This window comes from Syngnathus typhle, linkage group LG1 (genome assembly GCF_033458585.1).
Source record: "Syngnathus typhle isolate RoL2023-S1 ecotype Sweden linkage group LG1, RoL_Styp_1.0, whole genome shotgun sequence".
NCBI lineage: Eukaryota > Metazoa > Chordata > Actinopteri > Syngnathiformes > Syngnathidae > Syngnathus > Syngnathus typhle.
In genome coordinates this window covers 14,573,411-14,585,000 of record NC_083738.1, presented here as the reverse complement: position 1 = coordinate 14,585,000, position 11,590 = coordinate 14,573,411, and the positions used below count along the sequence as shown (strand labels likewise).

Here is an 11,590-nt window from a genome sequence, read left to right as displayed (position 1 = left end):
GGTGTCAATTAAAATATAAGTAAACAATACACAATATTAAATGAAGCAAAGGTACACAGTATTTTATTAACAGCAGGTAACTTGCTTGATATTATCATTACTGTCATTACTACCATCATCATCATCACGAACATGTTTGTCATATACTGATACAAATGATTATTTTCTTTAACCATCTATTTATTTTCCTCTCTGCTCGTGTTTTTGAATTCTATTTAGTTTGTTATGATTATTGGGAATAATAACAATATGAACATTATTTTCTTCTTTTTGTATCATATATACATACACATTCTGTTCCTAATGTATTCATTTTGGAGACCTTTCCCGTTTTCCATTAATTAGTTTTCCCACTTGTAACGCCATGCATGTACGTGGTAGTTGAGGTACTTACGGGATTATTTTCTCAGATGCATCTTTGGTTTGTAGAAGCTGTGAAAGGGTGTAGCCGATAGCTTCCACCACTGCCGTGTTATGCTTCTGCTTCTGGACACATGTATTATAATGTACTATTGAGGGCAGGCACACTTTCAATGTGTTTCATTTACTGTACTTCCGACAGAGTGAATCTTGTACCTCTATACAGCTGGCAAGTGCTGGTATAATTCCCTGAGCCAGAAGTTTCTCTCTAACAACATCACTGTCCGGACACAAGTTCCCAAGCGTGTAGAGACATAACTCCTGTGTGAATAAACAAAAACAGGAAAAGGAATTCTTGTGAAATTGGGTGTGGGGAGAAAGGTTACTCACGGTGAACTTGGTGCTTTGTCCAGACAGATAGGTGAGGAGGTAGGGCGTGGCAGGCAGACAGGCTGGGCCCACGCTGGGGTGAGGTGAGTGAGACAGCTCGTGAAGACAGCGGACAGACTGCAGGCGACACTGAGTGTTGGGGCCAGTGAGGAAGCCCACCAGCATGTGGATACTGTTCTCTTGCCTAGACAGAAAGCACATGGATGATGGCCAACATTTTCCAGTGAAGGCTATATACAGAAAAAGGGAAGGGGGGTTTACTTGATGAAGAGAAGCTGAGCTGAGAGGTCACGGAGAGATTTACTCAAGGTTTTAAGATGAGCCTCCCTCTCAGGACCACTGTGTTGAAGTTTGTGGAACAGACTGATAACATCCTGGACACAAAATTGTTTTTAGTAAATTTACATTTCACTTTTATTGATCTGAACATATAGCTGCCACTTACATTCTTATCTGAACAAGTGTGCATGATGTGTACTTGCTGGTCCTCATCTTCATTTACCAGGAGTCTCTTGCTTACCAATTGTCGGTCTCGGCGGGCCTGACGGAGGGCTAAAGAACCAAATAAATACATATATGAATGAATAAATGGTAAACAAATATTATTATTTACACACGAGTATTTTGACTTTCGTCTAATAAACGAGGTAAACCCCGCCACTGCCTCCAAGTACAGTACGCTTCTTGATCACAGCAGAGTACGTCCACAATGACATATTATATCATATTTGATGGTCTTGTTCAAAATAGGGCATTCATTTATTTACTAAATGGTGTTTCCTGGGAATTGTTATTAAATAATATTGATGACATGACAAAGCTTATGCTGACCATGTCTAGACGCATTTGCAAAAACAAGCAATTAAATGAGAACAAAATCGGCAACAGAGTCTAATGACATTGACGAAGAAATAGAGTTTAATAATAAGTATACACGATTTTCCATTACTTTAATTCGTTCAATGGTGGCAAAGAAACAAGGTTCTTACTTTTTTCGTGCTCTTGCCTCTTTACTCGGAACTCCTCTAGGATGTAGCCTGCTCGGCCAGCTTTATAGCCGACTCTACTTAACCTCCACATTTTCCTGATTTTGAAAAAGCGTAAACTTCAACTAACAGCGCAGGCTGCCATAGAATTTAGATTGGAGCCCAAAACAATATTCGACGCGAGTTCTTCTTCTGCTGGGATTTATTGGCGTCTGGCAGCTGTTTGGTACAACATCCCCACCTACTGGTAAAAGAGAGCTGATTATCCTCGTTTCCGCTGTTATTGCGTTAAATGCATTTGACAAAATGAATACAATGCAGTGAAAGGGTTAGTGATATGTTCATGCCACAACTCATGAAACAGCACAATGTATTGTTGGATGGATGGATTTTTAAAAGACCATCATATCTTCATGACTATTCAAGATGTGTTGTGGATGCATTGAGATTAGGGCTGCAGCAGACAATTCTTAAAATAAGTATTTTGTCAATGAATAGATGAATCAGATTTTAAAGAATGTTTAAAATTCCACCTTTTTATTAAAACAGCAGATTAACTCAAATGCAGTAAGTGCACAAACACGATCAGTTGATTTGGTTTGTAACAGGTTTTCCAAAGTAAAAGCAAATATTTTATTTTGATTCAACACAGAGATAATCTGTTTGCTTTCTCCGGAAGACAATAAAAATCGGATATCTACTATTGAAAAGGTGAAATTTCTAGGACTTGGAGAATTTTAAATGAACTATTAATTGCTTATCAAAACTATGTACGCATCAATTAATTGGCCAATCAATTAGTTGTTGCCGATTTGTTGCTCCTTTAATTGGGATAGGGCAGTGTTAAGCAACTAGAGTCAAGAGTGCTGGTGTCAAACACAAAGTCTGGTGAAAGCAAATTACGTGCGTTGACTTCATGTTTCTTACTAAATTCTGAAAAATTGCAAGCACTCTTTGTTACCAATTCCGCATAGAAAGTAAATATCATTTAGAACAGTTTCTCTTTACCTTTGATTTCCAAAACCAGTTAATCTGTTGTGCATACTGCTTGTCAGAGCTGCTGATCATATGTACATTTAAGTTCTGTCAGGGATTTCGAACACATCCAAACTCACCACCCAATTTTTAGTCAGAAGTAATAAAAAGCAATTTAATTTGATATAAAAGCACATTGTATATCATGTTGTGAAACAAAACAACACCTAAGTAGGTTATGCAGTGTTAATATGCTTATTAAAATAAACTTTAACAATGTAAAAATAAAATGTTCTCATCTGTCGTCATGATTGCTGGTCAAACATGTTTTGACTTTTTTAAGAATGTTCCATGCCTTAAAATCCTTGCATCTGACCCTTGATTTGAGTTTGAAGAGCAACAGGACATCTCTTTCAGGAATTTGTAACACACAGAAAATGAGAGCTATAGCACACGCACTAGATGATCTTATAAAAATGGCTCAAATAATATTAAAAAACAAAACCAGAATATTTTTTACAATAATAAAAAAACTCATCCTCCAGTTTGTCAGAAATGAAGCAAAGAATTTTCTTTTGCTGAAAATGGTACAAAGAAAAACAATAAAATATTTTCCCAATCCAATGACTTGACTCAAGACGAGATGGCTGGATGGAGCATTGATGGCATTATGATGCCCCCTAGTGCTAGTCAAAACTGTGTTCATGCACTGGTGGGCGTTGCTGGCAATTCCACTTTGCTTTTCCCTGCAGAAAGAAAGTGACAAAACATGAAATACTAAGCTTGCTTTCTTGTAAAGGCTTCTTCACACCGCACTTAGCAATTGTAAGTTTATTACGTTGGACTTACTTTTCTTTTTTGTTGATGCAGGACTTGGTGTCTCCAGAGGGACTAGAGGTACTGTGTCAACTGAGCCAAGTTTGATTTTCCTTTTCTTTTTAACGTCTGTATTTGGCTCGGCTCCCTCTTCGACAATAACGCTGGTGTTCTTATCTTCAACTATTTGCTCCTCATTAGTATTAGCTTTGTCTTTCTTCCTCTTCCCTTTTGTTTCGCTACTGACCTGCTGAGGAGTTCCCTCTGCAGGATGACTAGATCTCTTTCTGTCCTTTGCTTTCTTCCCTCCCACATCTGTACTGGGAGTGAACATGCAACTCGGAGTCTCCGGGATCCTCCTTGCTTCCTTGTTGTCGTCTATCTTGTCTGCATTTTCCTGCTGAGACATTTCCTCGCCACCTTTCACACTGTCAACAGTATTAACAGGTTCAGAGAGAATCTCTTGATCGCAATCTTTCGTTTCCTTTTTCTTCTTGGATTTTTTGTCTTTTCCATGGGTCTCAGAAATAGTTTGATTGTCAGCAGCTTCCTTCATTTTCTTGGCTTTCTTTTCTTTTTTATTCACTTGTTCAGCATTCCCGCTTGTGTCCATTGCAGCCCGCTCATCTTGGGATTTGGTACTGCAGTTTGTTATATTCTCCACAGGTTTTTCGACATATTCGGCCGTATCAGTTTCTTGTTCCTCGCTGACGTTTTCTTTTGTGTTCGCTCCGACATCATTTTCAGAACTTTGCTTTTTTTCCTTTTTACGTTGGAGCGTTGGCGCCTCAGCCTTTTCCTTCTTTTCTCTCCGTTTGGAAGATGATGTTGCCGTTCGACCATCATCTGATGGTAGCAGATGTGTGCCATTCAAGGTGACTAAGGGTGGCTTCGATGCAGTCTCAGTTCCCGAAGAAGTCTTTTTCGAGGGACTTGACTTGGCGTCTTCCACTGTCACTGCTTTCCCTAAGATGTTACTCTTTATTTCTGCTGTCTGTTTCAAAAGCAGGTCAGTTTTAGGCTTGGCCCGAGTTTGTCTGGGTGCTCTTTTTACAGGTTTGGGTGTCGTTGAGTCCAAAGCATTGAGGGTATCTATCTTGGCTACATCAGGCAATGCAGTCTCAGTTCCCGAAGAAGTCTTTTTCGAGGGACTTGACTTGGCGTTTTCCACTGCCACCGCGTTCGCCAAGATGTTACTCTTTATTTCTGCTGTCTGTTTCAAAAGCAGGTCAGCTTTAGGCTTGGCCCGAGTTTGTCTGGCTCCTCTTTTTACAGGTTTGGGTGTCGTTGAGTCCAAAGCATTGAGGGTATCCATCTTGGCTACATCAGGCAATGCAGTCTCCGTTCCCGAAGAAGTCTTTTTAGAGGGACTTGACTCGGCGTGTTCCACTGCCACCGCTTTGCCCAAGATGTTACTCTTTATTTCTGCTGTCTGTTTCAAAAGCAGGTCAGTTTTAGGCTTGGCCCGAGTTTGTCTGGGTGCTCTTTTTACAGGTTTGGGTGTCGTTGAGTCCAAAGCATTGAGGGTATTCATCTTGGCTTTGTCGAGCTCTGTGGACATGGAAAGTATATCTTTTTAGAGGCATCTTGTAGTGGTGCAATTTCTCATTCAATTGTTTTTTTGAGTTTTCTATTTTGGGAAATAATAATAAAATGTGTTACTCTTGATGTGCAAGTGTAACCACTGTGCATATGGTCAGTAAGCATAATTCTTTCACGGTTAAATGGGCATCACAGGGTAACCTTGAGCATTTTTGACTGTATTTAATTGGCAGAAACCTAAAAGAATGACCGGGTCTCATTACACATCCAAAAATGTTGTCACACAGTAGCACGCTCATACATAGCGCACATACCTGTCATTTGTAACAGCATATTTTTCCATTTGTCAACATCCAAACTGCTGTCGGAGTCAGAATCACCAGCACCAGAAGCCACAGCATTTTGGTCCTTCTTCAACATCTTTGCTGGTGTGACAGTTTCAGACGATTTCCCATCTTTCCCGTCCTTTTTTGGTGTCGCCAACTGTAAATACAAATCCGCATCACTAAAGTATCTCAGTTTGTCAAGATGCTGGTCTTTTTCAAAACTCACCTTCCGTTTTAGTACTTTCTTTGCAGGTATGTCCTTCTTGGGGGCAGCTGGGTTTTTAGGAAAAAAGCATAAAGAACTTAATAATACAACAATGCATAAATCAATTAGCATCTAAATCATTATGCTTTTTTTTTTTTTTTTAAAGATTACCGGAGCTAAAAATAAATGGTGCTGAACAGTTTTTGACGCAGACAAATTGAAGTATGGTACTGGTACCGGTATACCATGCAACACTAATACTATATAGCAGGGGTCACCAAGTCCGGTCCTTGAGGGTGCGAGCATCAATGCAAAAAAATACGTTGACTTACATCCCTGTTTAGTGTAAATGTCGCTTAATCATACCTTTGATTTGGGTTGATCCTCCCTTTTTAGAATTGGAGTACTTGTTCTTTGAGTGCCTGAAAGTAATTGAAACACTTAATATTCACAAAAGCATTTGCAAACAAAATGAAAATTGTGCTTGGTTTTCACCATATACTCACTTTAACCAGAATTCGTAGATTTCCCCTAATGATGAAGACATACATGCAGGACCTACCACCAATTCCTGTAATAAAGTCACAGATGCTTTTTGATTCCTATTTTTGAAAATGTTCAAGTACAAAGGAGCTTCTTTTTGCTCTTAAAGACAAAGTAGTGACCTCCATGAATATCCACAAAACTGTGCACATCAATATATAAACCAGGATGGCACTTTTCGGGACATTATCCATCAATTTTCCGTATCGCTTGTCCCCACAGGGGTCGCCGGCGTGCTGGAGCCTGTCCCAGCAGTCATCATGCAGTAGGCGGGGGACACCTGAACTGGTTGCCAGCCAATCGCAAGGCACACAGGGACAACCATCCGCACTCACACCTACTCTTGTATCTGTACTTTGAATATTTGTTTTGTTTGTACTTCCTCGTGAGGATGAGCGGAATGGACTGATTATACTTCTAACACTTTGTGTCGTTCTTCCGCGCCCTCCATTATGTTAAGACCCCAAGATCACATTGAAGACCTCCACCGAGGTCGAGTTAAAAGATAACATAAGCAGGAGAAAGTACAGTTGTCTCTTTTCAAAATGTAGGGAATAACAGTATGGCATTAGCTATAATGCATACTTACTGTACGTAACAATAAAGTCGTCTGAAGAATACTCAAGCCACGTGAAGACCCCTTAAAAATTTAGTAACGATGTACTGCAAATTTTAAAAGCAGTCGCTCACCCAACTCACGTGACCACTGAACATTTTCCACACAGACAGACAGACAAAGAACTTTCTTTTGCCATGCATTTTATTTGAGTGTTGGTATGTACCTGTGGGCTGTGTCTCAGGAGCTCCTCCGCAGCCGAGCGGAAGCCATTGTCTTTCAAATGCCGAAAAATGAGCATGATCAACTCGTGCTGGAACGCGTTCGCGGACATGTTCAACTCGCAACGGTAAACACGTATGCAAAAGTGCTTTTTATGGCATAGTCATTCAACTTGGACAGCAACAACAAGTTAGAAGTCGCAGCTAACTCTAACCATCACGTGTATACAGATTCAACTTTGAACCCAGGAAGCAGTTGCAGTTTCTTCTTTCCGCCTGACTCTGCATATCAAGTGCGCTGTTGCCCTCCACTGGTCAGATAAGTAACACACAGGAGAAACCAAACCAATGCTTTGTACAGTTTCAAGTCAAAATATAAATAGAAAATATTTCGATTCAGTTTCTGGTGGCACATATTTCAGCCCATATAAGTGTCATGTTTGTGATAATAATGTAATGAGTTGATATATCCGTGGAAAGGGAAGCTCATTCTCTTTTTATTTGACCAGAACCTCATTCCTGAAATATGGAATACGGTGACGGGCAGTACGGAGTCACACTGGTTAGCACTTCTGCCTCACAGGGTTTGATTCTGGCTTCGACCTTCCTGTGCGGATTTTGCACGTTCTCCCTGTGTGTTTTTCTTCTGGGTAGTACAGTTTCCTCCCACATCCCAAAAGTATGCATGGTCGGCTGGCGAACTGTTCAGCGTGTACCACGCCTCAAAGACTGCTGGGATAGGCTTCAACATGGCCGTGACCCTTGTAAGGAGCGGGGTCAGTAAATAGCAGGATGGCTAGTTAGTTCACTGTGACTTATTTTGCACTGCCCGGTCACAAATTGTGCTGTGTTGTTTATCGTTGTACAAAATAATCTATTGCTTGTATTTGATTAAAAAAACATACGTATATGGGAAGTGAAATCATTCAAATTAATCACTTATTAAATTCCAACTGCAATACTGAGAAACATGAAGTCGCATTTAGCCTTTTTTTCAAAAATCAGTTGACACTAGTCAGAATTGGAATCACTGTTCTATTTGCACCCAGTCCGCAGTTGGATTCCATCTATTTTGCAATGTGAAAAAAGGCTGGAGAAGAGAACAACCCATACTAACCACAGGTTCATAAAGGTTCTTTCCATTTGCGAAGGCCAAAACTATTAACAACAAAAATAACAATTAAAACTCATACTGGGAGGTATTGGTGAAAAAAATGTGAAACTAGGTTCCAACACACTTGTTTTAAGCAGACATTTGAAATAAAACCAAATCTTTCTGGAGGTGTTTTGGCCTGAGCACATAGTGATGAGAAGCCCCTAATTGTTAAACTCCCAGTTTTCAGAAAGTTTTGGTTGGGCAAAACAAACAAAAGGAGAGCATATGACTCTGTGTTTTTGCTGCGACAAACATTAAGAGGAGGAACATTTTTGGACAACCTTAGCAGTCTTTGGAAAATCCCCTTGTGCACATAAAAAATAAAATAAAAAAATCAAGCATTACCCTTGAACGACACACAGGAAATGTGAGTGGTCACCCTTGTAAATAGCACTCTGTTCTCTTTTCAGGCAACATAAAGTATCTACTTTCCGTTCCAAACATGGCACATTCACAAGCAAAGCCTATGTCCTGATGTGTGATTTCCAGACATATTTAATGTAACACATTACTGAGGGGTGTTTTTTTCATATATATTTTGCCAGGCTTGCGTCAAAATATTAGCAGCACAGTTCCACACCTCTACAAACCGAAATAGTATTTAAAGGTAATTTGAAGGGATCTGATCTGCTATAGGTAATTTAAAGGGATATAATATTTAAAAAAAAAATCTTGTGTATAAATAGCTCGATCAAGTCAATGAGTATACTGAAAAAAAATCCATGGCAATGCTTGAGATGTTTCCCAAGGTGACACTGATAAACAGTTGTGGAGGAGGTTTTGGTGTTCCAGTCCAGCTGCAGCTCTACTGATCCAAGTCAAACATACAATATGGTTGATGTCTACAATTGGGTCTTTCTGGTTGAGACCTGGCAAAGTACATGTACAAATTGTGTTTTAAAAACTGAACTTCTGCAAAGGGCACACTGCGTATCTATCTATTTTAGGAAGGTCAAAGGAAAACATACACTAAGGGATGAGATTGATGATTGGTTTGAACATTACACTTTATGAATGTTTCACCTCCTCACTGCATTGCAGCATGTCTGCCATCTCACCAGTACGGCTCTGATACCACTGTACGTCCGTCCAAAGGAAAAATGTTGCTGTGTGATGGCTTCATTAGTGTTTTTCTGCTGTGACCTAACAATAATGTTGAGAAAGAATAAACTAACAATAAATAAATCTTGAGCACACTCTTTAAACAGATGCATCTTTATATGGCTGACAAATTTAGTATTTTTTTTTAAATTTGGGTTCAACATTTTGGAATGGAGCACAGGAAAAGGGAAAACGCCCATTCAGTCCTCAGATTAGAAAATTGGGGTAAGAGGTTGAGTAATAAGTGCAAGTTTACTGGCAGGGCAGTTCTGATTAGAATGGAGCCTGTGTTGGTGGTGAAAGAAGCAGCCATATTCAGTAACAGCGCCTCTTCCTTCAGCCAAAAGCAAACATCTGCTGCAAGCCTGCAACCCCCTGCGTCTGGTTGCCCCTCAGCTCATCGATGAGTCACAGAAACCTGATTGGAGTGGGCTTGAAAATGGTACAGGCTAGGGAATGTCCATCTGATAGTAGGAACAGGAAAAGTGAAAAAAAAAACAACTTTTGAAGGATTATTTTAAGAAAACGGTGAATGGTTGTGATTTCCTGGCGGACCATTCCAGGGTGCACCCCATTTCCCGCCCAAGTATGAAAAAATATTCCCAGAGAATTTGCGAATCCGCAGGTTCTGAACTGTGATTGTGTAGTGGTCATAAATTTTATGCAAGTGTTCTTTGAGCTTGGAAGAAATTACAGTAGGCTATCTTGAAATTTTGTTCTCTGGTTCCGACAGGTTCTTGTTGGGTTAGGGTTAGGAAACATGGATCTTTAATACATGCATTTAAAAAATAGGAAATCACCAGTCAAGGGTGACTTACAGTAAGTAGTATCAATATTTGGAAATTCAGATTGTGTGAATGAGTAAATAGGGGTTTCTTTTTTTGTTTGTGTGTGTGGTGGTTCTGTTACACTGAATCATTGGTGCCCGTTGGTGTGTGCTCATTTTTTTTACCACACAGGAATCCTAATCACTGCCATTTGTTTTTGGTTGTCTGTGGAGTTTTGCCAAATATGGCACTTTGTAAGAATCTACCTATCAAAGCTTCTGCACCTAACCATCCACGAGGGCGTAAAAACTTTAGGTGTACTTCAATATGCTTTCAACTCTCACTCTTGTTGGCACCGTGACTGGACCAGGGATGCCTCCACTCCTCGGCAAACACCCACTGTTGGATTTTCTTGCCCTTTACGGGAGGCTCATTAGCGGCCCAGCAGTCTTCATACCCACAAGTCTTTCTGCTGCCAACATCAACATTAACATTTGGTATGTGTTGCCCTCAGATGTTTTGCCTAGACTTTTGCGGATCTTTATTTAACTTGCAAGCCTCAGCTTCACAAGGATTTTCAGTGTTGGCATTTACACTACAGGCTGTAATGAACAAATCCTGGCCTTTTTACACTTTCCTTGCTATCGTTCATAAATTTTGCTCCACCTGAAATGCTTTCTCTCTTGCAATTTGTAACAGTAGCTTGCATTTGTCAGTATTTCCTGACAACTAATAAAACACAACCTCATTCTATCTTCCATATCTTGATGCAAACATTTCAGTCATGCCTTGACACAAGACAGCAAGGGGCTTCATTCACACAGAAGCTGTGTGGCACTGCATTCCCGTCAGAATCATGCTGTGTTGACTTGCTGGATGATTTGTAAAGCGGGTCTTCTATGCCTGCTCGGATATGTTATCTGAGCCCGGGCAGTATGGTCTGTCTCTTTCCTCATAGCTCTGCAGGAGTCATGAAACAGCAGCAATATTAAGGGAACATTTGTAAGTGTGGAACAGGGTCTATGATTGTGTCTGTCCAACTTTGCAGCCGCCCCAGCACTCAAGTCTCCCCTTCACAGCTCGTTTTCTGACTGAGGATCTGTCTGTCTCTGATCCCAAGTCGTGTTTTTTTTTGCTTTCTAGTTATGTCAACTTGTCAAGATGGAAATGCGGGTCACTGGGAACATGTTAAATGTCGGGATGGTCTTTGTGATTCCAAGTACTTTCATATCAAATGAAATGACGTATATAGTAAGTTGTAAAGAAAATACTGTGCTAGAATCTTTTGCTCATTGTTATTCCACACTAACCTTTACGGACCTTGTCATGTTGCAATAGAGAATGACCTTCCCCAGAAAGCTCCCATATATTTGAAAGGATCAATTTCAAAACTGTTTTGATGACTAATTTACTGAATTTTATTTCATCAAGCGGTTACAGATATATATTACAGGGATGTTTTTTTATTACAGAGATATTTCGTAAGGAGATGAATAGTGTACTTGAAAATGACATGAAATGAATTCAACACACCATTTTATTTCGCTGAGTAACGCCTCGCCCATTGCCTGATTAATTCCCTCATTAAATAAATGTGGGCCAAATACTTGAACTTCAAAATACATTCAACCACTTACCTGTTTACA

The 11,590-nt window shown here is 40.0% G+C and overlaps 2 protein-coding genes across 7 annotated transcripts in view; both read right to left on the bottom strand.

The window, feature by feature from the left end:
- The window catches only part of tmco6 (transmembrane and coiled-coil domains 6), a 5,992-nt gene extending 4,031 nt beyond the window's left edge, over window positions 1–1,961 (bottom strand). For 3 of the 6 annotated variants that reach the window (XM_061281822.1, XM_061281808.1, XM_061281813.1), the window contains exons 1-6: window positions 1,740–1,959; window positions 1,196–1,302; window positions 1,012–1,124; window positions 751–934; window positions 577–681; window positions 395–486 (exon numbers count right to left, since the gene is read on the bottom strand). In XM_061281822.1, the coding sequence (XP_061137806.1) occupies window positions 395–486; window positions 577–681; window positions 751–934; window positions 1,012–1,124; window positions 1,196–1,302; window positions 1,740–1,830 (692 nt within the window). In that variant the 5' untranslated portion in view covers window positions 1,831–1,959. Of the gene's footprint in view, window positions 1–394; window positions 487–576; window positions 682–750; window positions 935–1,011; window positions 1,125–1,195; window positions 1,303–1,739 lie in introns of all 6 variants that reach the window. The other 3 variants (XR_009714778.1, XM_061281835.1, XM_061281843.1) reach the window with 2 other exon arrangements.
- Window positions 1,962–2,872: 911 nt separating this feature from the next.
- On the bottom strand, window positions 2,873–7,187 carry tcof1 (treacle ribosome biogenesis factor 1). Its single transcript, XM_061292328.1, has 7 exons — window positions 6,926–7,187; window positions 6,107–6,171; window positions 5,967–6,022; window positions 5,622–5,668; window positions 5,384–5,552; window positions 3,561–5,078; window positions 2,873–3,457 (listed from the first exon to the last, which is right to left on the bottom strand). Exons 1-7 carry the CDS (start codon window positions 7,031–7,033, stop codon window positions 3,414–3,416), a joined length of 2,007 nt encoding a protein of 668 aa, XP_061148312.1. The 5' UTR covers window positions 7,034–7,187; the 3' UTR covers window positions 2,873–3,413.
- Between the last annotated feature and the right edge of the window lie 4,403 nt (window positions 7,188–11,590).

Excerpts from the sequence above, each read along its gene's own strand:
- tcof1 (XM_061292328.1), bottom strand. The coding sequence starts at position 7,033 with ATGTCCGCGAACGCGTTCCAGCACGAGTTGATCATGCTCATTTTTCGG. Across the intron at positions 6,172-6,925 it reads TCCTGAGACACAGCCCACAG|GAATTGGTGGTAGGTCCTGC; the intron begins GTACATACCAAC and ends ACTTTATTACAG. Across the intron at positions 3,458-3,560 it reads TGCATCAACAAAAAAGAAAA|GGAAAAGCAAAGTGGAATTG; the intron begins GTAAGTCCAACG and ends TTCTTTCTGCAG.